The sequence below is a fragment of the Heterodontus francisci genome, chromosome 13 (genome assembly GCF_036365525.1).
Source record: "Heterodontus francisci isolate sHetFra1 chromosome 13, sHetFra1.hap1, whole genome shotgun sequence".
In the NCBI taxonomy this organism is placed as follows: domain Eukaryota; kingdom Metazoa; phylum Chordata; class Chondrichthyes; order Heterodontiformes; family Heterodontidae; genus Heterodontus; species Heterodontus francisci.
This window is the reverse complement of record NC_090383.1, coordinates 109,158,600-109,184,846: the sequence shown is the minus strand read 5'-3', so window position 1 is coordinate 109,184,846 and position 26,247 is coordinate 109,158,600. Positions and strand designations below refer to the sequence as shown.

The following is a 26,247-nucleotide window of genomic DNA, read 5'->3' as shown; positions in this document are numbered from 1 at the left end:
AGGGGCAGGAGGTTTAGGGGGGATTTGAGGAAATATTTTTTCACCCGGAGGGTGGTTGGAATCTGGAACACACTGCCTGAAGAGGTGGTAGAGGCAGGAACCCTCACAACATTTAAGAAGTATTTAGGTGACCACTTGAAACGCCATAGCATACAAGGCTACGGGCCAAGTGCAGGAATATGGGATCAGAATAGTTGGGTGCTGTATGGCCGGCAGACACAATTGGCCAAAGGGCTTGTTTCTGTGCTGTATAACTCTATGACTCCCTTTTGCCTGTGAAGTCCTTTGAAACATTTTCACTGTGCTCAAGGTAGTAGAAGTAGTACTTTGTTTCCCTCATTCAGAACAAGACAGATAAGCAGAGTAAGCTTAAGAAATCCAGGCGCGCTGAATCAGACGTCATTGAACACTCAGCTACATCAGTTGGTGGCACATACAGATTCTAGTACTGAATTGTGCTGATGGCTCTGACTTGAATTGATATGGAGACTGTAATGGTGTCTATAACCTCTTTAAAGCCAGTTGATGCCAAGAGTTGACTGGTACCAAGGGCTTGTTGGCACTGAATTCCACATTAGCAAAATTACACCCATCTTTGTTTGAAGTGATTGAGTGTGATTTGAAATAGGCAAGCTATTTAATATTAGAGTCCACCTTGAGAATAGAAGAGGTTTCTACTTTAGGTGTGTAGCAGTCACAAAATAGTTGGTACTGAGGGGTGGTGAAGGGGTTGGTATGTGCAGAATGGTGTTGGTAGAAATGGGGAGAATTTTAATTCTATAGCATCAATTACTTGTATTTATGTAGCATCTTTAGTAGAATATCACTAGGTGTTTCACAGAAGAAGAAACAGATAGCAATCCTTTTGTGGGAGAGTTAGAGATGGCCAAAAGCTCTTTTGAAGAAAAGGCTTTGAAAAGACTGAGAAAGAGAAGCAGAGAAAATAAGCAGGATCAAAAAGAATCTTCTGCCAGTGGTGGACTACAGGAAAAAGGGTATGCACAGAAGGCTAAAAACATAGCCCTGGAGGAAGCGGGTGGTGACATGAGGCCGATGATGATTGTAGATCTAGTGTGGGACGAAGACATGGTGGAATTTATGGCTTAGAACTTTAAATTCATTGTGTTGGAACAGACTTGATGTGGGACAGGATGTAGATAATGGAATTTTGGATGGGTTGTACACGGAGGGTGGAGATCAGAATGTTTGAGAAAAATAATGCAAAAATTGAATCTGGAGATTAAGGCATGGGGGTGAGTTAGGGGCAGAGGCAGGCTATTTGAAGACAAAAGGAAGTGGTCTAGATGGTGCTCTGGGATTCGTTATTACCATAGAACTGGAAGGTTCTTGAATATTGCTACACAAGAACACTGGCAGGCATTTCTCTGGTTCAGTTTGAAGGGGCAGAATTATCAGCAACAGGTGCATCTTTTTGCTCTAACTAGTTCTATTTGAGTTGGTGCTATTTCAGTCTTGACCCATTTGTTTGAACCATTAGGGGATCACCTGTGTCCTATTTTATGCAAATTGTATAGAAATTGTGCCTGTTAGATTTTCATTGTTTCCTAATTGAGATCTTAATTTGCTTCTACAAAGATTAATGCAATCATTGAAATTTTTTTTGAATATGAGGATTTAAGTTGCTGGTATGGAAAAACAACACTTGCTGTGAGCATCAGCTCAGAGTTAATAAACTGCCGGCCTTTATTACAGGTCACTTGTATTCAATTTGGCATTCTGATGAGGCACTTCTTAAAATTGACATTTTACCTAAAGTTGCTTTCCTGTTCCAATTAGTTCCAAAAAAAAAAAGTTTTGTATTGCAATGAAGAAGCCCAGGGATAAGTCATTCCACCTATTTCATAGTTCCTTTATGGCATCTCCCCACTGGGTTCCAATTCATTGTATATGAGGGCAGAGTGAAATTCTTGTACATTCACTAAGTGTCTCTGTGTGTGTGTGTGCGTGTGCCTCTGTCTGTGCAGTCATGGGAGTGTTTCTTTTTCTGTTTAAAACTAAGGGGGTCTATATGCCTTTAAGACTGAGAGGAGTTTTTTCTTTCTCTGGGAACAGCGAGTACCAGCTGCAAGCCTTTTTCTAGGCAGCTGCAAGAGTGATGAGGTCACGTGTTGTGTCAGCTGATTTTGTAAAACTGGTTGGAACTGGTTTATTCTGGCAGTCCAGAAGGTCTTCTCTCCCTGAAGGAAGATTTGTTCCTCTCATCAGAAAATCTACATTGGCCTACAGGCTGTTTCGCCTAAAGGGGAAAAAGACCCCTGGAAAGGAATCTTTGCATTGTTGGAGGTAGCAAATTCCTTTTTTACTTCCAGTCTCTCTGAAGTCTGTGCCTCAGGAGTGACTTTCTGTTGCCTTTTGTGTTTCTGGGAGTTCTGGAATTCTCAGGAAGGTTTCCACTGTTGGACTGCTAATTCAAAATCCAAATGAACCTGTTGCTGTACTCTTTGTTGAAAGAGTTCTGTGATGCCTGCTGTAGCCGAATTGCCTTGAATGCATCGCCATTACAGACTGTTCATCAAATTCACCTGGAGACTTTGAGTGGCATCTGACTATTTGTCTCTGGAACATCTCACTGATCCGGAAAAACCATCCACCAGGACTTACAACCCAGTTATTTTTAAATTAGAGCTGTCTCTTAGGAATAATATATTTTTTTTAAACCAACTGGTTAACTGTTGGTTTGTGAATGTGTGTGCATGAGGCTTAGGAGGAATAAGAAATTATGAAGTCTTTTCAGGCATAGATTTTTTTCAATATTGTTTAAGATTTAGTTTATTAAATAATTAATTTGTTGTTTAAAGAAACCTGCTTTAGTGTGTTTTATTCTGGGGGTTAATAAAGTTTAATTTGGTTAATTTCCAGTAGGTGGGAAACTTTACTAATATGCTGTAACCTGTGGAGTGGTGGGACTGAATTAACAGTGCATTATTCCCATCTTGGTCGTAACACTGTTTGTGTGTCTGAGACTGCAGCACAGCATAATCCAATGGGGTCTGGAAGCTATGGTAACGGATTAAGGGCCACTCATTTCCCCCATGTCTTCCTCCCTCCCCTCTCTACCTGCTTCTACCCCCCCCCCCCCCCCGGCCCCCCAAAAAACCTTGTACTGCTTTACTATTGTTCGAGGGATGTGGAATAAAAGACAAATTACTTCCCTGTTCCAGTGCACGACATAGTTTAGTTCAGCATTACAAACTGGCACAATAGTGCGGCTATATATAAGGCTTTATATAAATAGGTGTAGGACACTATACATGCAACACTACCTATCTGCAATGCCTTGAAGGCAATTTCATATATGTTGCTTCCCCAGAACCATTAAAAATTGCGCTATATTTGTGCAATATGTGGAAGATGCTTTTCTTTTCAAGAGTGAAATTGATCTCATTGGGTTTATTTTTGAATATACATAATTGTTTACTGTTTTCTAGATAGCCAAGACTTGGGTCTTTTTAAATAAGGGCCTTTTACTATCAGGTACTTAATGTACAGTTCGCTAACTTGACTGGCTTCAGTTATTTTGCCTTTGTAATGTACTATAGATCTGTATGTAATACGAGTTAGCATCTTTTGTACAACTGCTTGAAAAGGCTGTGACGTCTTTTATTACGATCTCTCAAATTTGCCAAGCAAAGAATTTGATCTATGAAAAGTGATTAACTTTTTATAAGGACTGCTTAAAATAAAACACTTCATTTTTTGTACTGGTTGTTAATGAACTTTTGTAAATAGTCTTGATTTAAAAGAGTCCTTAATCAGAGGTCTAAGTATATGTTGTGTCTACTGTTTTCGGAGCTGAATGCCAACATGTGCAGAAATGGACACTTAAGTGTTTTTTTCCCCAAACCATTCACATCAGCTGCATTTTAAAAATAATTTTGTATTTCGGACGTTAAGAAGTAGTTCATACTCAAAACTGTCAGTAAAAGCACATCACATTCCCTTTAAAACAATGTCGACAATTGGGAGGAATGAATACTCCAATTCACATTATTTTCTATGCTGTATGATGTGTAGTTGATCTGAAGCAACAAGAAAATTTTAAACTTTAATATATACACAATCTTCTTTAAAAGACTTAGAATTTTTTTTTTTTTCATGGGATGTGAGCGTTGCTGGCAGGGCCAGCATTTGTTGCCCATCCCTAATTGCCCTTGAGAAGGTGGTGGTAAGCTGCTGCCTTGAGCAACTGCAGTCCATCTGCTGTAGTTACACCCACAGTGCTGTTGGGGGGTTTTGACCCAGCAACAGTGGAGGAATAGCGATATAGTTTCAAGTCAGGGTGGAGTGTGGCTTGGAGGGGAACTTGCAGGTGGTGGTGGTCCCTTGTCCTTGTTCTTCTAGGTGGAGGTACCTTCTCAACCTGCAACCCCTGTCGAAGGAGGCTTGGTGAGTTGCTGCTGTGCATCCTGTATATGGCACACGCTGCTACCACTGTGCGCCAGTGGTGAAGGTGGTGGATGGGGTACCAATCAAGTGGGCTGCTTTGTCCTGGATGGTGTTGAGTTTCTTGAGTGTTGTTGGAGCTACACTCATCCAGGCAAGTGGAGAGTATTCAGTCACACTCCTGACTTGTGCCTTCTAGCTGGTGGGCAGGCTTTGCGGAGTCAGGAGGTGAGTTACTTGCCCAGAATTCCCAGGCTCTGACCCGTTCTTGTAGCCACAGTATTTATGTGGCTGGTCCAGTTAAGTTTCTGGTCAATGGTAGCCCCTAGGATGTTGATGGGATTCAGTGATGGTCGTGCCATTGAATGTCAAGGGGAGATAGTTAGATTCTCTTATTGGAGATGGTCATTGCCTGGCAATTTTGTGGCATGAATGTTAGTTACCACTTATCAGCCCAAGCCTGGATGTTGTCCAGGTCTTGCTGCTTGTGGATGCGGATTGCTTCGGTAGATCGGTTGAGTGAGTGGGCAAAAATTTGGCAGATGGAATATAATGAGGGAAAATGTGAAGTTGTTCACTTTGGCAGGAAGAATAAAAAAGCAGAGTATTACTTAAACAGAGAATGACTGCAGAATTCCGAGGTGCAGAATTCCGAGGTTCTCGTGCATGTGTCACAAAATGTTAGTATGCAGGTACAGCAAGCCGTAAGGAAGGCTAATGGAATCCTATCCTTTATTACGAGAGGAGTTAGAAATAAAAGTAAGGATGTTATGCTTCAGTTATACAAGGCATTGGTGAGACCACATCTCGAATACTGTGTGCAGTTTTGGTCTCCTTAGTTACGGAAAGATGTAAATACGTTGGAGGCGGTTAGAGGAGGTTTACGAGATTGATACCTGGAATGAGGAAAGGTTGGACAGACTGGGCTTGTTTTCACTGGAGTTTAGAAGAGTGAGGGGAGACTTGATTGAAGTATATAAGATCCTGACCGGTCTTGACCAGGTGGATGTGGAAAGGATATTTCCTCTTGTGGGTGAGTCCAGAACTAGGGGGCACTGTTTTAAAATTAGGGGTCGCCCTTTTAGGGCAGAGATGAGAAATTGTTACTGAGGGTTGTGCGACTTTGGAACTCTCTGCCTTAGGTGGTGGAGGCGGGGTCATTGAATGTTTGATTTTTAGGCGGAGGTAGATAGATTTTTGTTAGACAAGGGAATCAAAGTTATCGAGGGTAGATTGGTTTGTGTCTCGAATTCCACACTCCCATCAGCCATGGTCTTATTGAATGGCGGAGCAGGCTAGAAGGGCCGAATGGCCTACTTCTAATTCGTGTGTTTGTATCTGAGGAGTTGTGAATGGTACTGAATACTATGCAATTATCAGCGAACACCCCCATTTCGTGATCTTGTGTCACCCTCAACTCACCTCTTGAATTTAGCTCTTTTGTCTATGTTTGGACCAAGGCTGTAATGAGGTCAGGAGCCGAGTGACCCTGGAAAAACCCAAACTGAGCATCGTTGAGCAAGTTATTGCTGTGCAAGTGCTACTTGATAGTACTGTCGATGATTCCTTCCATCACTTTGTTAATGCTCAAGAGTAGATTGATGGGGTGGTAATTAGCCGGATTGGATTTGTCTGGCTTTTTGTGGGCAGGGCATACTTGGCCAGTTTTTAAGATTGTCAGGTAAATACCAGTGTTGTAGCTGTATTGGAACTGTTTAGCTAGGTGCGCGGCTAGTTCTGGAGCACAAGTCTTCAGTATTTTACAGTATTTTGCATTTCTAATATTTGTCAGTTCTGAAGAAGGGTCTCTGACCTGAAATGTTAACTCTGCTTCTCTCTGCACAGATGCTGCCAGACCTGCTGAGTATTTCCAGCGTTTCTTGTTTTTATTTATTATTTTCAGTATTACTGCTGGGTTGTTGTTGGGGCCCTTTGTCTTTTCCGTATGCAGTCCCTTCAGTTTCTTGATATCACAAGTGATTTGAATTGGCTGAAGACTGGCATCTGTGATGCTGGGGATCTCAGGAGGAGGCAGCGTTGAATTATCGACTCGGTACTTCTGGCTGAAGATGGTTGCAAATGTTTTAGCCTTGTCTTTTGCAATGACGTGCTGGGCTCCCCATCATTGAGGATGGAGATGTTTGTGGAGCCTTCTCCTCTGGTTAGTTGTTTAATTGTCCACCATCATTCACGACTGGTGTGGCAGGACTGCAGATCTTTGATCTAATCTGTTGGTTGTGGGATCACTTAGCTTTGTTTACTGTGTGCTGCCTCCGCTGTTTAGCATGCACGATGTAGTCCTTTGTTGTAGCTTCACCAGTTGACGCCTCATTTTTAGATATGCCTTGTGCTGCTTCTGGCATGTTCTCCTGCACTCCTCGTTGAATCAGGGTCGATCCCCTGGCTTGATGGTAATGGTAGAGTGGGGGATATACTGGGCCCATGAGGTTACAGATTGTGGTTGAGTACAATTCTGCTGCTGCTGATGGCCCACAGTGCCTCATGCATGCCCAGTTTTGAGTTGCTAGATCTGTTCTGAATCTATCCTATTTAGCATGGTGGTAGTGCCACACAACACCATGGAGGGACTTCATCTGGGAAAAGGATTGTGCGGTGCTCACTCCTACCAATACATTAATGTATCGCTGACAAATAGATTGGTGAAGGTGAGGTCAAGTAGTTTCTCTTGTTTATTCCCTCACCACCTGCCAGAGGCTCAGTCTGACAGCTGTGTCCTTCTTGTAATGCTACCAAGCCACTCTGGTAATGAGCGTTGATGTCTCCCACTCACAGTACATTCTGTGCCTTGCTACCTGCAGTGCTTCTTTGAAGTGATGTTCAACATGCCATACTGATTCATCAGCTGAGGGAGGGCGGTAGGTGGTAATCAGCAGGACGTTTCCTTGCCTGTGTTTAACCTAATGCCAAGAGACTTCATGGGGTCCAGAGTCAATGTTGAGGACTCCCAGGGCAACACTGTCTCAACTGCATAACCACTGTGCCACACCTCTGGTGCGTCTGTCTAGCTGGTGGGACAGGACATACCCAGGTATGGTGATAGAGTCTGGGCCATTAGCTGTAAGGTATGACTTGGTCAAAATGACTGTCAGATTGCTGCTTGACTAGTCTGTGGGACAGCTCTCCCAATTTTGGCACAAGTCCCCAGACGTTAGTGAGGAGGAGTTTGCAGGGTCAACTGGGCATTTTCTGGTGCCTAAGTTGATGCTGGGTTGTCGATCTGGTTGTTTTTTGGGCTTTTCTGTAGTGGTTTGGTACAATTGAGTGGCTTGCTAGGCCATTTGAGGGTAGTTAAGCATTAACCGCATTGCTTTGGGTCTGGAGTCTCGGGTAGGCCAGACTGGGTAAGGATGGCAGATTTCCTTCCCTGAAGGACGTGAGTGAACCAGACCTCGATGGAATTTGTTCATTTCTATTGAGAAGAATTGGAGTTTGGTTTTAGGAGCTACTCCCCATTTCGAAGGTATGAAAACAGCAAGGTGTTCTATTTCAAGCAGTGATACGCGATTCAGAAGAAATGCAGGACCAAGAGTTAGGTTAAGAAGAAGTGATGGAGATCTTTTTGAGGGAGAGAGCAAAAATGCCTGTAAAATGGGTGAGGAAGTAAAGTTCAGAAGGGGTAAAATGGTGAGCAAATGAGACTCATGTTGAGGGGAGAAGTGGGTATGAGAACATTTTTTGGGGGTGGAGGGGTAGGCTGGTAATGAGAAATATTGTTCGGGGTGGTTGGGGGGGAGCTTATCTCATTGGGAATCCACTGTTGTGAACAGAGCGAGAAAGAGATTCTCTTGGATGAGAAAGTTGGGGGGGGGGGGGTGCGGTAGTGGGGAGAGAAATTTTGTTGGGAGGAGAAAAAAATGGGCAAATTGCATTGAAGAGATGTGGATGAGAGTGAGTTCTTGAAGGAAGGTGCTGTTGGGAAGAGGAGTGTGTGTGTGAGAGAAAGGGAGATCTTGTCTGGGAGAGAACTTGTATCTATATAGTGCCTTTCACGACCTCAATGTCCCAAGTGCTTTACAGCCAATGAAGTATTTTTAAGGGTAGTCACAGTGGCGCAGTGGCGAGCACCGCAGCCTCACAGCTCTGGCAACCCGAGTTCGGTTCTGGGTACTGCCTGTGCGGAGTTTGCAAGTTCTCCCTGTGACCGCGTGGGTTTCCTCCAGGTGCTCCGGTTTCCTCCCACATGCCAAAGACTTGCGGGTTGATAGGTAAATTGGCCATTGTAAAAATTGCCCCTAGTGTAGGTAGTGATAGGAGAATTCAGGGAGGGTGGGGATGTGAGAGGGAAAAAAATGGGATTAATGTAGGATTAGTATAAATGTGTGGTTGATGGTCGGCACGGACTCGTTGGGCCGAAGGGCCTGTTTCGGTGCTGTATCTCTCTTTGACTCAATGAATCTATGACTGTTGTAATGTAGAAAACATGCCAGCCAATTTGCGCACAGCAAGGTCCCACAAGCAAGAATGTGACGATCTGATTATCGGTCTGAGATGTTCGTTGAGGGGTAAATATTGGCCAGGAAATCAGGAAAACTCTCCTCTTTGAGTGCCATGGGATCTTTTATGTTCAACTGAAGACAGAACTAGCTTTGGATTGAAGTTTGGATATCTGAGAGACTGCTGAGAGAAAAGAAAGATATTATTAAAGGGCTGAGAATGAGGGAATTCTGGGAGGAAAGAGAGTGACTGAGAACCTTTTTGGGAAAGGTTATTGGAGAGGAAGTGCTATCTATTAGGGGCAAGAGAGTGAGCTGTACTGACGAGATGGGGCAGATAGAGGTATCCCAATGGGATTAAGAAAGACCGAGATGTTCTATTTGAAGGGATGAGATGTGAGAGCTATTATTTGGGGGGAGGGGTAAAAAGAAAGGCAATGGAGGGAGTTGTTCTGCTTTTGTAGAGTGCGAGGGCCTTTATGGGGCCGAGCTCCTTTGGGGGTTGGGTGGAGAGTAAGACAGCAATATCCTGTGGGGTGGTGAAGAGGTAACCAGCGGTGGGGGAGTGAAAGCCAGAGGGAGGGAGAGATTGATCCTGTTCAGGCTGACAAAGAAATAGAAATAATCATGTTGATGCAAGCTGAGAGGAGCAAATCCTGTTCATGGTGGTGGTTGGGCGGTGGGCTTGTGTGGAAGAGAGAGAGAGAGAGATTCTATTGAAGGTGAGGGACAAAGGGGAGAGAGACATTTTGTGGGAAGGAGAGAGAAATTGTTTGCAAGGAATGAGAGGTCTTTTCAGTGGTTGGGTGGTGGGGGGTGGGAGAGAGAGAGGGACAGTTGGAGAGAGAGGGAGACCATGTTTGGTGTTGGGGATTTCCTCCAATTAAGTATTGGAAGACTGAAACCATTGTTTTTGGTCCCTGTTTCAAACACTGTTCCATAGCTACCGACTCCATCCCTCTCTCTGGCAACAGTCTGAGATTAAATCAGTCTGTATACAACCTTGGTGTCACATTTGACCCCAAGATGAGCTTCCGACTGCATATTTGTGCCATCACTAAGACCGCCTTTCTCCACCTCCGTAACCTCACCCGGTCTCAGTTAGGCTGCTGATGAAACCCTCATTCATGCCTTCATTACCTCCAGACTTGACTATTCCAATGCACTCTTGGCTGGTCTCCTACACTCTACCCTCCGTAAACTTGAGGTCACTCAAAACTCTGCTGCCCATGTCTTAACTTGCAACAAGTCACGCTCCCCTATTACCTCAGTGCTCACTGACCTACATATCTCAGTCTGGCAAATCCTTGTTTTCAAATCCCTTCATGGCTTTTCCCCTCTGTATCTCTGTAACCTCCTCCAGCCCCACAACCCTCCGATATCTGCACTCAACTAATTCTGGCCTCTTGAGCATCCCTGATTTTAATCACTCCACCATTGATGGCTGCACCTTCAGTTGCCCAGGCCCTGAGCTCTGGAATTCCCTCCCTACACCTCTCCACCCCTCTACCTCGCCTTCCTCCTCAGAATCACAGAATTGTTATAGTGCAGAAAGAGGCCATTTGGCCCATCTTGTTTTCACTTGCTGTCTGAGCAATTCATTTAGAGCCATTCCCCCACCTTCTCCCCATAACCCTGCACTTTCTTCCTTTTCCGATAAATGTCCAATTTTCTTTTGAATGCCTCAATTGAACCTGCCTGCACCACATACTCAGGCAGTGCATTGCAGACCTTAATCACTCGCTGCGTGAAAAAGTTTTTCCTCCTGTCACTTTTGCTTCTTTTGCCAATTACTTTAAATCTGTGCCCTCTTGTTCTCGATCCTTTCACAAGTGGGAACAGTTTCTCCCTATTTACTCTGGAGCACTCATGATTTTGAATACCTCTATCAAATCACCTCTCTTTAAGGAAAACAGTCCCAACTTCTCCAATCTATCTTCACAACTGAAGTTCCTCATCCTTAGAGCGATTCTCGTGAATCTTTTCTGTACTCTTTCCAATGCTTGCACATCTTTCCTAAAGTAAGGTTCCCAGAACTGGATACAGTACTCTAGCTGAGGCCAAACTAGTGTCTTATACAAGTTCAACATAACCTCCATGCTCTTGTACTCTATGCCCCTAATTAATAAAGCCTAGGATACTGTATGCTTTATTAATATCACTCTCAACCTGTCCTGCCACTTTCAATTACTTATGCACAGACTGACCCAGGTCTGTCTGCCCCTGCACCCCGTTTAGAGTTGTACCCTTTGTTATATTGTCTCTCTATGTTCTTCCTACCAAAATGAATCACTTCACATTTCTCCATATTGAAGTTCATCTGCCACTTTTCTGTCCATTCCACCAACTTGTCTGTCCTTTTGAAGTTCTACACTGTCCTCACAGTTCACAATGCTTCCAAGTTTCGTATCATCTGCAAATTTTGCAATTATGTCTTGTATTCCAAGATCACCAATATATATCATGAAGAACAAGGGTCCCAACACTGACCCCTGGGGAACTCCACTACAAACCTTCCTCCAGCCCGGAAAACATCCATTAATTACTACTCTGTTTCCTGTCACTCAGCCAATTTTGTATCCATGTTGCTACCGTCCCTTTTATTCCATGAGCTATAACTTGGCTCACAAGTCTATTGTGTGGTACTGTATCAAATGCCTTCTGGAAGTCCATGTACTCCACATCAACACAGCATTGCCCTCATCAACCCTCTTGGTTTCCTCTTCAAAAAATAACACTCCTTAGAACCTACCTATTTGAACAAGCTTTTGGTCGTCTGACCTAATATCTCCTTATATGGCTTGGTGTCATATTTTGTTTCATAATGCTCTTGTGAAGTGCCTTGGAATGTTTTTATTACATTAAAGGTACTATATGTTGGAGCTAAGAGAGCAAAAGAGATTTTGTTCGTGGGGTGGGGTACGTGATTCCATTTGGGATAAGCAGAGATGGTCATCTTCAGGAGAGGAGGGCAGTCCTGCGATTGGAGGGGGGGGGGACAGTTATCCTGTTTCAAGAGGGGGAGAAAAACATTTTAGTGGTATGGCGCAAGTGAAACCATGTGTTGGGGGAGGAGAGATGCGCCCTTGTGAGGCGGGGGAGGGGGCAATATGGGTGCATGAGAGAGATTTGTGCAGAGAGATCCTGTTGCAGGGAAAGGAAGAAAGTGATCTTTTTATGTGTGCCTGAGTGAGAGAGACTCTTACCGGAGCGACAGATTCAGTTTGGGGAAAGAGAGAAAATGAGATCAGGGAGGGAGGAGAGAGAGAGAGAGAGATCCTGTTGAAGGGAAAGATAAATGTTGGAGGGAATTGAGAGAACCTGTTTTAGGAGTGGGTTGAGAAGGTTTCTGTTCAGGGAAAGGGACGAGAAAGAAATTCAGCTGAGGGGAAAGTGATGATCAGCGAGAGAGGAAAGATATCTTTTGGGTGAACAGACAATTGCGAGACAATGGGAGGTGGGAGATGAATGAGACTTTGCGGGAAGGGCTCATGTGGAAAAGATATAAACGTTTGACAAGTAAAGGGAAGAGAGTAGAATAACAGTCAGAAATTGTACTTTAGACAGTCGAGATAAAGGGAAAACTAAAGATATAAAGTGTTTAAACCAGGATAGAGAAATAAGAAATGTGAAACACTTAAAGCAGAAGGGTAGGGTGTGTGGCCCAAATAAGTGTCCTTTTATACAAGGTCATGGAGTATATGGAACAAATTGAATGAATTACAGGTGCACGTTCAACTTGGAACGTATAACATGGTAGCCACTATTGGTTGCAAGACAATCAGGACTGAGAACTAAACATTCCATGTTATAAAGTCTACAAGAAAGATCGGGAAAATGGTAGAGACGGAGAGTAACCTTGATCACTGAAGTGATTTCATTCTTGAGAGGCTATAATGAGAGGTAAGCAGGCAGTGGGGACTTTATCAGTCGAACTAAGAAATACGAACAAAAATTAACATTGTAAGGGAGCGGTATATAGGCCTCTTTGTAGCAGTTTTAATGGAGGATTCTATTGTGATAAGCAGCCTAGCTCATGTCAGAAAGCTAGTGAATTTCTTGTGTGTTCAGAGTAGTTTTCTGCAACAGTATGACCTAGAATCAACAAAGGAGCATGCTATTAGATTTAGTAATGTGTAATGAGCCAGCCAGATTTAGTTAACAGTCTAACGGCGTGTGAACATTCATCTTATAGCGATCATAATACGATAGATGGCGGGCTGCCATAAAGGCGGGGCTAAAGTGTGGCGAGTCGAAGAGACTTAGCAGTTGGCAGGAAAAAAGACAGGCGCAAGGGGAGAGCCAACTGTGTAACAGCCCCGACAAACAAATTTTTCTGCAGCACCTGTGGAAGAGCCTGTCACTCTAGAATTGGCCTTTATAGCCACTCCAGGCGCTGCTCCACACACCACTGACCACCTCCAGGCGCTTACCCATTGTCTCTCGAGATGAGGCCAAAGATAATACGATAGAGTTCAACTTGATGTTTGAAAGGGAGAAATGTGGGACAGCTACTGTTTCTAGATTTGGGTAAGGTTGACTTCAATGCTATGAGACACACTGTCCACGGTAAATTGGACAAATATGTTAATGGGTAATATGCCGGATGATCAGTGGGAGGTGCTTAAAGAATTTGTGAAACAGAACTCATTTATACCCCGAAGGGACAAAAACTCTAATTGCCAAAAAAAGACAGCCATGGATGACTAAAAAGGTGAAATGGTGTGTTGCCTCCCTGGTGCCGGAGTAAAGGACATCATAGAGTGCAAAATATTCTGCAGGGGGATGGGAGTGAGCCAGAAGCTGTGGTCTCCATTGGAACCAGTGACATAGAGGGAGGTCCTACGGTCAGATTTTCAGAAGCTAGGAAGGAAGTTCGAGTAGGACCTCAAAGGTATTAATCCCTGGATTACTCCCAGTGCCACACGCTAGTGAGAGTAGAAATAGGAAGGTAGGGAGGATCAATGTGTGACTTGGAGCATGGTGTATGAGGGAAGGCTTCAGGTTCTTGGGGCATTGGGATTAGTTCTGGGGCAGAAGGCACCTGTTCAAAAAGGACAGGTTGCACTTCAAAGGGACTGGGACCAATGTAGTTGCAGGGAGGTTCACGAGTGTGGTTGGAAGGGTTTAAACTAAATTGGCAGGGATGTGGGCACCAGCATATAGAAGTAGAAAAGAGGAATAAGATATATAATGTGTGTGATGAACAGCACTCGAGAAGGGAGTAGTTCCATATTGGATAGGAGCGGACTGTGGAGGACTTCGAGGAATGCAAAGACAGAATTACAGTGCATGTATGTAAACGCGCAAAGTGTGGTGAATATGGTTGAGCTGAAAGCATGAATAGCAGTATGGGAATATGATGTGGCAATAGCGGAAACGTGGCTTTAAAATGATGAGGACAGGGCGATTAATATACAAGGATAAAAATGGAGAGAGTAGAGGCAATAGATAGGGTAAAAATTTAGAGAGGAGGTACTGGAAAGGCTGTCTATGTTTAGGGTAGACAAGTGACTTGGTCTGGATGGTTCGCATCTTGCATTACTAAAAGAAGTGAGGATGGAGATAGCAGAAGGGCTTGCCATTATCTTCCAGTCTTCCCTAGATATAGGGGAGGTGAGGTGCCAGAGGGATTGAAAAGTGACAAATGTTACACCCTTATTCAAAAAAGGGTGCAAGGACAATCCTAGTAACGTCAGTGCTGGGTATGGTTTTAGAAAGATTTGAGTTAAGGATAACCAACATGGATTCGTAAAAGGCAGATCATGCTTGACTAATCTAATTGCATTTTTTCTGAAGTAACAGAGGAGGTTGATGAAAGGAATGTGGTAGATGTTTATATGGATTTTAAGAAAACATTTGATAAGGTAGCACACAAAAGGCTGGTTAACAAAATTGAAGCTCATGGAATAGGAGGGTCAGTGTCCAAATGGATTTTAAAAAATTTGCTTAAGAACAGAAAACAGTGAGTCGTGGCAAATGGTTATTTTTCAGACTGAAGGATGGTGGACAGTGATGTTCCCCAAGGGTCAGGTGAGGCAATATAGATTTAATGGCACAGTTGTAAAGAATGTGCAGGAACAAAAGGGACCTGGGGGGTGCCTGTGCATCAATCATTGAAAGTGGAAGGACATATTGAGAGAGTGGTTTCCAAAGCATAAATGGAGACATTGAGTACAAAAGCAGGGAAGTAATGCTGAACTTTTTATAAAGCTCTGGTTAGACCCCAACTGGAGTATTGTGTCCAGTTCTGGGCACCACCCTTCAGGAAGAATGTGAGGGTCCTTGAGAGAGTACAGAGGAGATGCACCAGAATGGTTCCAGGGATGGGAGATTTTAGTTACAAGGTTAGGTTGGAAAAACTGGGGTGGTTCTCCTTGGAGTAAAGGAGATTGAGGGCAGGTTTGATAGAGGTGTACAGATTATGACAGTCGTAGATAAGGCAAAGCTATTCCCATTAACTAATGGTACAAGAACTCGGGGATATAGATTGAAGGTTTTGGGCAAGAGTGCAGGGGGAATGTGAGGAAGAACTTTTTTATGAAGAGAGTGATAATGTCATGGAACTCGCAGCCCATGGGATTGGTGGAAGTGGAAACGATCAATCATTTCAAGAGGAAATTGGATGGGTGCTTGAAGGACATAAAGTGGCAGGGCTACAGGGATCGAGTGGAGGAGTGGGACTGACAGGATTGCTCCATGGAGAGCTGGCATAGATTCAGTGGGATGAATGGCCTCCTGTGCTGGATATGACTCTGACAAAACATAAAACTAAAAGAATAAGCATACAAAATGTGAAAAATAGTCCAGATCCTGAAAAATGGGAGGGAGACAGAAACATTGAAGAGGGCCAAAACAGATGGTAAGAGCTGCAAAAAGGGAGCATGATAGGAAACTTGCAAGGGATATCAAAATCAACATATATTTTTACAATTACATTAGAAAAACAACAGTGGTCAGGTGCAATGGTGGGCTCTGTGAAAACTGATGGTGGTGGTATTGTGAATGAAAGTAAGAAAATGGTGGACATGTTGAATAATTACCTTGCATCAGTATTTACAGTAGAGGAAGAGGATCACGTTAGATGATGGGATAGAAAGTCACATATCCAAATTTGCCAATGATACAAAGATAGGTGACTTAAGCAGTGTAGATGGAAGCATAAAGTTACAAAGAGACATTAATGGATTAAGTAAATGGGGAAAAACTTTGACAAATATGAGGTCATCCACTTTGGATATACAAAGGATCGAAGAGGGTAATTTCTAAGTGGTGAAAAGCTAGAAGCATTCGAGGTCCAATGAGATTTGGGGCATCCAGGTACATCGATAATTAATCATGAACAGGTGCAGAATATAATCAAAAAGGCTAATTGAATGCTGGCCTTTATATCTAGAGGCCAAGAATACAAGAGGGTAGACGTTATGCTAAAGCTATACAAAGCCCTGGTTAGACCATAGCTAGCCTGTTCTGGGCACTACACGAGTGTTATGAAAGTGATTCTTTTTGTTAAATATTTTTAAAGGAATGTATGGTCAAGCTGATTAAATGTTGGATCAGTTTTTTAAAATCAAGAGACACAGCCGGATTGGCAACAGTGTTGCTGGTTGTCACATGGCTCAGGTTAGACTTAGAGTGGAAACCCTGGTAACAGGGCCAGAAAAGTGACAAGCACTGCTTTGATTGGACAAACCCAGTAGGAATAGAGAGCACCTGGATGGGCAGAAAAAAAAACTTGTCAAGCTTTCCGGTTGTGTGTGTGTGTGTGGTTTTACTTTCTGGAAGGAGACAAGAGTCAAATGCTGCTGAAGTGTATAAAAAGGACAGAAGAAGGAGAGAATTCCAAGCAAGAACCGAAGACTACAAACCAGTTGCTTTCCTGCAATTCCCTAACAGATTCTGTGAAGTTCACTGTGTCGATTTATCTTGTTTCCTGTATTTGAGAAAGGACTGCTAAATTACTTTTCAACGCTGCCTGAAGACAACTATTCTGGAAGATTCTAGTGACCTGTCTGCGTGTGCTCAGAGGTTGGATTTTTAAAAAATTTGATCTGTGATATTGTTTTACTTCATTACTAGTTAAGACTTGTTTTATAATAAACTGTTAATTTTGTTCAGTAAAGAATCCTGGTTAGTGTGTTCTATTCTGGAAAAACATAGTGTATCTGACTGTTTCAGTTCGTGGGAAAATTTAAAAAATATGTTGTGACTTATGGAGAAGTGGAACTGAATCAACAGTGCACTCCTCCAGCCTTGGTCATAACATTAGGAAGGATATATCGGCTTTGGAGGCAGTGCAGTGTAGATTTATGAGAATGGGAAATTTACCAGAATGGACTGCAAGAGTTACATTAGGAGGAGAAGTTGTATTTCCTAGAATTTGGAAGTTTAAGGTATGATTTGATCAAAGTCTTCAAGATATTAAGGGGAACAGAGGGCAGATGCAGTGAAACTATTTCTGCTGGCTGGGGAGTCTAGGTCTAGGGGGCACAGTCTGAAAATTAGACACATCTTTCAGGAGTGAAATTAGGAAACACAAAGGGTGATAGAAGTTTGGGAACTCTCTTCCACAAATGGCAATTGATGCTAGATCGATTAATATTAAATCTGAGTTTGATAAATTTTTGTTAGCCAAAGGTCTTAAGGAATATGGGGCAAAGTTAGGTATGTGGAGTTGGGTAGCAGATCAGCCATGATCTGGAGGAACAGGCCCAAGGCTAAGTGGCCTTCTGTTCCCATGTAGAGTTCTTTTTGGATCAGTGAAGAAAACTCTGGGAGGGATGTGAAGAGAGTGGGTGATGCATATTCTGTTAAAGGAAGGATAAAGATGTCATGTTTGGATCAGAGGGTGGCAGGAGAAAGATATGTCCTGTTGAGCGTATATATGTAACGAGATCATGTTGAATGGTAAGGGCGATACAAGGATAAGGAGAGAACATGCTGAAGGGCGAGGGATGGATGAGAATGAGAGTTACCATTATGGAGTAAAAGAAACTCTACTGGGGGAGAAAACATGAGCGATTCCATTTGAGAGTGGTGAAGGAAGAGGGCGAGAGATGCATTATAATCGTAAGGGTGGGGGTGGTATGGGAGGCAGCACAGAGAGGTATCCTGAAGAGGAAGAAAGGTATTCTGTTTGTAGGAAAGAGAGGTTTATTGATTGGAGGGGAATGAGAGAGAGAGAGAGAATCTCCTGTTGGGGGTATGGGGAAGAAGATTTAGTTGAGAGATCCTGCTGAAGGAGGAGATGGGCCAAAAAAAGTTGTGCAAATGGTGTCCTGAGCCACTTAACTACCACATGATCAGCACTTGGGCGGTCATCCTACCTGGATGTGCAGCAGCACCCTCTTTCGCTTCGGGTCTACTTCTGGTAGTCCTACTTCTTCCCTCCAGGGGCCCCGTTGTGCTTTCTGAACAAGTTTTGTACTCCACTGACCTCTTTGCTTTAGTCCCTTGCTCTCTCATTTTCTACACTGCCACCCACACACATTGCAGGGTTGCAAGGGGAGGTGGTGGCAGAGTGGTAATATCACTGGGCTAGCAATCCAGAGACATAGGCTAATGCTCTGTGGACACTGCTTCAAATGGCAGCTGTTGGAATTTAAATTCAGTTAATAAATCTGGAATTAAAAAGCTAGTCTGATTAATGGTGACCATGAAACCATTGTCAATTGTTGTAAAAACCCATCTCGTTCACTAATGTCCTTTTAGGAAAGGAAGTCTGCCATCGTTACCTGGTCTGACCTACATGTGGCTGCAGATCCTGAGCAATGCAGTTGACTCTTAAATGCCCTCTAAAATGACCTAGCAAGCCACTCAGTTGCATCAAACCACAACAGAAAAGTCTAATAGAAATTAAACCGGAAGGACCACCCGGCATCGACCTAGGCACCGGAAACGACAACTGCATGCCCAGCCCTGTCGACCCTGAAAAGTCCTCCTTGCTAATATCTGGGGGCTTGTGCTAAAATTGGGAGAGCTGTTCCAACAGTCGGACATAGTCATACTCATTGAATCATACCTTATACACAATGTCTCAGACACCACGATCACCATTCCTGGGTATGTTCTGTTCCACTGACAGGACAGACCCACCAGAGGTGGCGGCACAGTGGTATGCAGTCAGGAAGGTGTTGCCCTGGGAGTCCTCCACATTGACTCTGGACCCCATGAAGTCTCATGGCATCAGGTCAAACAAGGACAAGGAAAACTCCTGCTGATTACCACTTACCCTGCACACCCCCCCCCCCCCCCCCCCCACACCCACCTCAGTTGATGAATCAATACTCCTCCATGTTGAACACCATTTGGAAGAAGCATTGAGGGTGGCAAGCGCGCAGAATGTGCACTGGATGGAAGTCTTCAATGTCTATCACCAAGAGTGGCTTGGTAGCACCACTACTGACCGAGTTTGCCGAGTCCTAAAGGACATAGCTGCTAGACTGGGTCTGCGGCAGGTGGTGAGGGAGCCAACGAGGGAAGAACCTACTTGACCTCGTTCTCGCCAAACTACCTGTCGCAGATGCATCTGTCCATGGTAGGAGTGACCACCGCACAGTCCTTGCGGAGACTAAGTCCTGTCGTCTTCACATTTGAGGATACCCTCCATTGTGTTGTGTGGCTTGACCACTGTGCTAAATGGGATGGATCTCGAACTGATCTTGCAACTCAAAACTGGGCATTCATGAGGTGCTGTGGGCCATCAGCAGCAGAATTGTACTCAATCACAATCTGTAACGTCATGGCCCGGCATATCCCCCACTCTACCATTACCATCAAGCTGAGGGATCAACTTTTGTTCAATGAAGAATGCAGGTGGACATGCCAGGAGCAGCACCTAAAAATTAGGTGTCAGCCTGGTGAAGCTACAACACAGGGCTACGTGCATGCCAAACAATGAAAGCAGCATGCAATGGACAAAGCTAAGCAATCCCACAACCAACGGGTCAGATCTAAGCTTTGCAGTCCGCCACATCCAGCCGTGAATGGCGATGGACAATTAAACAACTGACAGGAGGAGGAGGCTCCACAACTATCCCCATCCTCAATGATGGGGGAACCCAGCACATAGTGTAAAAGATAAAGCTGAAGCATTTGCAACTATCTTCAGCCAGAAGTGCCAAGTGGATGATCCATCTCTGCCTCCTCCTGAGGTCCCCAACATCACAGATGCCAGTCTTCAGCCAATTTGAATCTCTCCATGCGGTATCCAGAAATGGCTGCAAGCACTGGATACTGCAAAGGCTATAAGCCCTGACAACATTCCGGCAACAGTACTGAAGACTTGTGCTCCAGAGCTGGCTGTGCCCCTAGCCAAGCTGTTCCAGTACAGCTACAACACTGGCATCTTCTCGACAATGTAGAAAATTGCCCAGGCATGTCCTGTACGCAAAAAGCAGGACAAATCCAACCCAGCCAATTGCCACCCCATCAGTCTACTCTTGATCATCAACAAAGTGATGGAAGGTGTCATCGACAGTGCTATCAAGTGGCACTTACTCAGCGATAACCTGCTCACAATTGCTCAGTTTGGCTTCTGTCAGGGCCACTCAGCTCTTGACCTCATTACAGCCTTGGTCCAAACATGGACAAAAGAGCTGAACTTGGTGAGATGAGAGTGCCTGCCCTTGACATCAAGGCAGCATTTGACAGAGTGGCACCAAGGAGCCCTAACAAAGCTGGAGTCCATGGGAATCGGGGGGGGGGGGGGGGGTGAGGGGGAAACTCCACTGGTTGGAGTCATAACTTGCACAAAGGAAGATGGGTGTGGTTGTTGGAGGTCAATGGTCTCAGTCCCAGGACATCTATGCAGGTGTTCCTCAGGGTAGTGTCCTAGGCCCAACCATCTTCAGCTGCTTCATCAACGATCTTCCCTCCATCATAAGGTCAGAAGTGGGGATGTTTGCTGATGTTCAGTACCATTCGTGACTCCTCAGATACGGAAGCAGTCCGTGTTCACATATAGCAAGATCTGGACAACATTCAGGCTTGGGCTGAAAGGTGGCAAGTTACATTCGTGCCACACAAATGCCAGGCAATGACCATCTCCAACAAGAGAGAATCTAACCATCTCCCATGACATTCAATGGCATTACCATCGCTGAATCCACCCACTATCAACACCATTGACCAGAAACGGAACTGGACCTGCCATGTAAGTATTGTGACTACAAAAGCAGGTCAGAGACTGGGAATTCTGCAGCGAGTAACTCCTCTGACTCCCCAAAGCCTGTCCACCATCTACAAGGCACAAGTCAGGAATGTGATGGAATACTCTCCACTTGCCTGGATGAGTGCAGCTCAAACAATACTCAAGAAGCTCGACGCTATCCAGGACAAAGTAGCCCGCTTGATTGGCACCCCATTCACCTTCTTCAACATTCACTCCCTCCACCACGCACAGTGGCAGCAGTGTGTACCATCTACAAAGTACACAACACCCCCAAGATGCACTATAGGCTCCTTCAATAGCACCTTCCAAACCAGTGACCTCTACCACTTAGAAGGACAAGGGCAGCAGATGGATGGGTACACCATCACTTGCAAGTTCCCCTCCAAGCCACACACCATCCTGATTTGGAGCTATATTGCTGTTGCTTCTTTGGCACTGGATCGAAATCCTGGAACTTCCCATCAGCACTGTGGGTGTATCTACACCACACGGACTGCAGTGGTTCAAGAAGGCAGCTCATCACCACCACCTCAGGGCAGTTATTATGGGAAATAAATGTTGGCCTAGCCAAGCGACACTCACATCCTGTGAAAGAATAAAAAATAAATTATACCATAATAATCAGGCCCATAGTTGCAGATCTAGTAAACAATTTGCATTTATGTCCCACCTTTCATCACATGATATCCCAAAGCACTCTAATGAAATTCTACAATGGAATGTAATCATTGTCGTAATATAGGTAAACATGACAGGCAATTTGCATGCATCTAAGTGTCACAAACTGTAATGAAATAAATGACCAAATAATCTGATTTAGTGATGCTGATTGGATGATAAATGTTGGACTGGTCACCAGGCGAACTCCTTGTTCTTCAAACGATGCCATGGAATCTTTTACATGATTCTGAGGTGACAGATGTCTTGGTTTAATGTCTCATAGAAAGACCGCACCTCTAACAGGTCCATTTTAAAGGGACTTGCTTGAGTAGTATTTCAAGATGAGGAGACAAAAACGCACACCCTTTATATTTGTCGCATCTGAAACATATGAAAATGCCATGAATTACATTGAAGTGCAATAACATAGGCAGAACTTACTGAAAAGGGAGAAGGAGATAGGTGGAGACAAATAGTTATGAGGTGGGGGTGGTGTGTGTGTGTGTGACACTGAACAATCAAAAAGATACAAATTGGGAGACTTAGAATTGAAGAATGGTGGATGAGCAGAAATGTGTTTTTTGAAATAAAGAAACTTTTGTATTTTACTTCCAGTGAATTGTATTTTTGAAATATAGGTTTGGATTTTGTTCCCAGCCTGACGTCCGATTTTAAGGGGGCAGTGAGGGTGAAAACCGGAGCAGCAGCAGCAGCTGTCACGGAGCCCGGTGCTGGGATTGTTGGGCCTGATCTTTCTGTGGTAGTCCCTCCGCTGCTCTGCGACGGGACCCGACTTAGCATATTGAAATAACATATTTGCATGAATTAAAATATAAACTGCAGCAATCTTCCCTTCAGTTCCTGAACCTCAGCGTGACGAGCGGCACTTGTGCGCCTTCACTTTCCTGTCTAGGGAAAGCTGGCGCCACCGAGGTGGGGAAGGGGTGAACTCTGCATTCTGGTGGGTGGGAGGGGGGGTGGGGGCGGTGTTCAACTGTGCACTCATGGGTGTGGGCAGTAGGGGTGAACTCTGCACTCTGGGTAGAGGGAAGAAGGGATGAACTCTGTGTTATGGTGTACTGTTTGCAGGGCTGGCAGCCTTTTTGAAAATGGCACAAGCACCTGCTCCTTCAACAGGTGATGTCGTGAACGGTGTTGCCGATATTGCTCCCGCCATGTGATTGGGGGTGGGGGGGCGCGTGCGCCACGAATATGTAAAGTGGCTGCCCACCGTGTAATTGTGTTGGCATGTTGGGTCCCATGAGGGACGGCCACCATGTTCCAAAATCCAGCCTGTAGTCACTTAAATAGTCAAAAATGACAGTTAATTTGTGCACAGTAAGACCCTATAAACAGTAAATGAGCTGAATAAACAGTTAATTTGTTTTGATGTTGATTAATGGAGAAATATAATATAGTAACTGTTTCAGACAGAAGAAAACAGTTAATCTGTCCAGCAATAACTCTGAATCCCATCTGTTGGCAGCAACCTGCCTAGTTCATTCTTGAAACCTATTAAAGCTTGCTTTTCTACCCCAGCCCCCACACTTGACACTTCTCTTTAGTTTTTAAAAATGTTCAGTTTAAAAAAAAAGTTGCTCCTGCATTTCCTTTTTTTGCTGCTGTTAATTTGTAAAAAGGACCCTCATGTTGGCCAGGGCAATTCCTTACTCTATTCATTGCTGTCCAATAGATATTGCTGACTAGTCACCAGTGTAGCTATGGCAACACTGTTTAAACCATATCACTAGTTTTAGCTGAAAACACCTTGCATACCTCTCTACACAATACAGGCAAATGTACTTAATGTGTCTATTTACTTAACCATTTACCACCAGTCAGTAACCAGTGAAATTCTCAATCATCAAAAAAAAAATCCCTTCTGCTTCTTATGATTTTGCGAACAAACATACACACACTGGTTAAAGCACACATGCATATGTCATGTGAATAAATACTGATATCACATGACCATGTTGTCTATTACTTTATTTCCTAATCAGAAAGAGGGAAGCTTACATCTGCGTTCCCAATTTACCATGCAGTTAATATATTGGCCAACACATGTTTTTATTCATAGGGCTATGGGATCCCTTCTGAAACAAGATCCCATGGTTTAGCCCTCCTCTGAAAGATAGCACCTACAACAATGTAGCACTCCCTCAGTATTGTACAGGAGTGTTAACCTAGATATGGTGTCAGTTCTTGTAGTGTGGCTTGGACCTTGGATATGAAATGAAAGTGCTATTTCTGAGTTAAACTGATATTGGCTTGGCCAGGGCCTCTTTGTTTACACACTGAGCTTGGCCAGGCCGGCACCCTTTTCTTTACAAACCCGAGCTAAGGTACTATATTTTTAGCACCACCTTGGGAGGTCAAGTAATGTTGATTCTAAAGTAATTTTGTTTTTGGCCCGTAAGGAGCATAATGAATATTACATGCATACAATAATAAAGCAAATAACTAGCCCAGTGGAATTAGACATTGAGGCAATCAGAGACAAAATGTAAGTGTGCTTAAGAGACAAGTCTCACTATGGCTGCCTAGCTTATTTAACTGATTCTGTCTTCCTTTTCACAGCTACTGACCTCCATGTAATCCTTCTCTAGCTGGGGAAGTGGATAAACAGGTCACAGATTAAGTTATTGCTTTCAGTGCAATACTGATTGAGGATGCATCTAACAGTTGGTATAAATACCTTATTTGTAATAGTTTCTGTAGTTTGATGTACAGTTTCTAATCATTACTGTTTATATGTTTTTTTCCCCAAGCATTATGAAGGGATAGGATGGATGCAGTTAGTGAGCCAAATTAATTTTTCTCCAGCTGACTGAACCTGAAGCCACAGCCAGAAATAACTACTTGAAGTAGTATTGCAATTGCCTAGTGGTTGAAAAATCTGTTAACAAACTGTTAAGTTTGAACATGGAATTTTGATATTTCTGTTTTATTAGAACGTGTTTCTTAATTGTTTCTGTTTATATTGTATTTGCTATACTCACTAGAAATTGTACATAACAGATTTTTAAAAAGCTATCAAATCTGGAAATAACTGATTCATATTTTACCTTCTGCAGTTAATTTGTCTGTCCAGTTGTTGTATGCACAAAACAAGCTGACATACTTTTTAATTGCTCCATAAGCCACAGACAAGTCCCTTTTCAGGTTCTTTGTTAGGGAGGAGCTTTTGAAGTATCTGGTTGTTTGCAGCTGTGTTGTGGCTTTGGTTGTTTAACATTTTGCCGTTTTTTTTTAACAAACCCCTGACAGAAGGGAGTTTGTGTTTTCAACAGACCGGCTTCATACCAAAGTGGTTTAAGCAGCTGTATTGTGGGACAACAACAAAGAGTTTATTATTGTGTCTGTGACGCAAGGAGCAGGCAATTCTGCGGTGAGGCATTGCTGCTGTTGATGTCGATTGTTGACTTGCCATCTGCCAGATAGGAAGAATAAAAAAATGACAGCTTCAGTAGGGTGTTCAAGAGCTTATTGGAGAGACGCATAAACATGTGCAGATGTCAAACAGCATACTGACGAGTTCAAAATGCTCTGTAATGCTGTGGCTTCTGGCAATATGTTATCTAGTTCATCCAACAAAGTTTTTTAAGTATTTGTGCCATAATTCTTTTACATTGAGCATTAAGTACTGTTTCAAGGTGCTCTGTAGAAGGTACATCAATGGCAATTTTGCCAAAATTATTTGGTAGTCAAAATTACAATTTGTTATTTTAATACTGAGTTGTTTCTTCAAAATACATTTGAATTATTTTTAAGATTAATCCATGCATTTTCGACTTATGCCCCCCCCCCCCTTCATTGTTTTTTATTTTCCGTCACTGTCTCTGTGTAGGTGCTATAGAACTTAACCATTTGGCCCTTTTTTGTAAAGGCATCCCCTGCCTACGAAAATTTAATTACAGCAAAGTTACCAGATTGCAATGTGTGTGTGCCAGAAAGCAAAGGTGGTTCTGCATTTTTTTGAATTAATACATAAATTGCTCCCCTGTTTTTGAGAAATATTTATTGCATGCAATCGTTCTATTGTATTTTTTCTCCTAATGTTGATTAACTTAAAAGAAAATTGAGCTGAAGGTTAACTGCAAGTTTCAAACTGAAGTCCTAGTTATATAGCACTGAGGTTGGATAATGGGAACATTAAGTATGGTGCAAGCAGGCAGCTGTAATTTTCATTGCCTATTTGTATTTATTGTTAGTCAAGGAAAGCAGAGCTCAGAAGCATGTATAAACATACACAATGACGTTCATTCGGAATGCCTAATTTTTAAACATGATCTTGAAAAATGTACTTGTCCTTCCCAAAATATTGGGGTCATATTGAGACCATCTCTTCCAAACGGTCTTGTTGTCAACGCCAAACTCCTGGTTTCTGTGAAGTCAGTGGTGCTGACTGGCAACAATTGTACCATTATAACAGGCCATTAATTGTTATTTAATGAATTATTGTTCTGATTTAAGAATAATTGCAAAGCTCATCCAACAAAGCTGAATGGAGAAGCTTGATAAATGCCAACCTAAAACTTAATGCTAATTGGGAAT

General features: G+C 43.4%; 1 protein-coding gene across 6 annotated transcripts in view; it reads left to right on the top strand.

Annotated features, from left to right (window-relative positions):
- The window catches only part of akt3a (v-akt murine thymoma viral oncogene homolog 3a), a 538,604-nt gene that overhangs the window by 140,793 nt on the left and 371,564 nt on the right, over positions 1 to 26,247 (top strand). Inside the window, exon 3 of one of the 6 annotated variants that reach the window (XM_068045395.1) lies at positions 24,271 to 24,378. The exons of the other annotated variants lie outside the window; for them this stretch is intronic. Within the exon in view, the coding sequence (XP_067901496.1) occupies positions 24,363 to 24,378 (16 nt within the window). The 5' untranslated portion in view covers positions 24,271 to 24,362. The remainder of the gene's footprint in view (positions 1 to 24,270; positions 24,379 to 26,247) is intronic. 6 annotated transcript variants of the gene reach the window in all.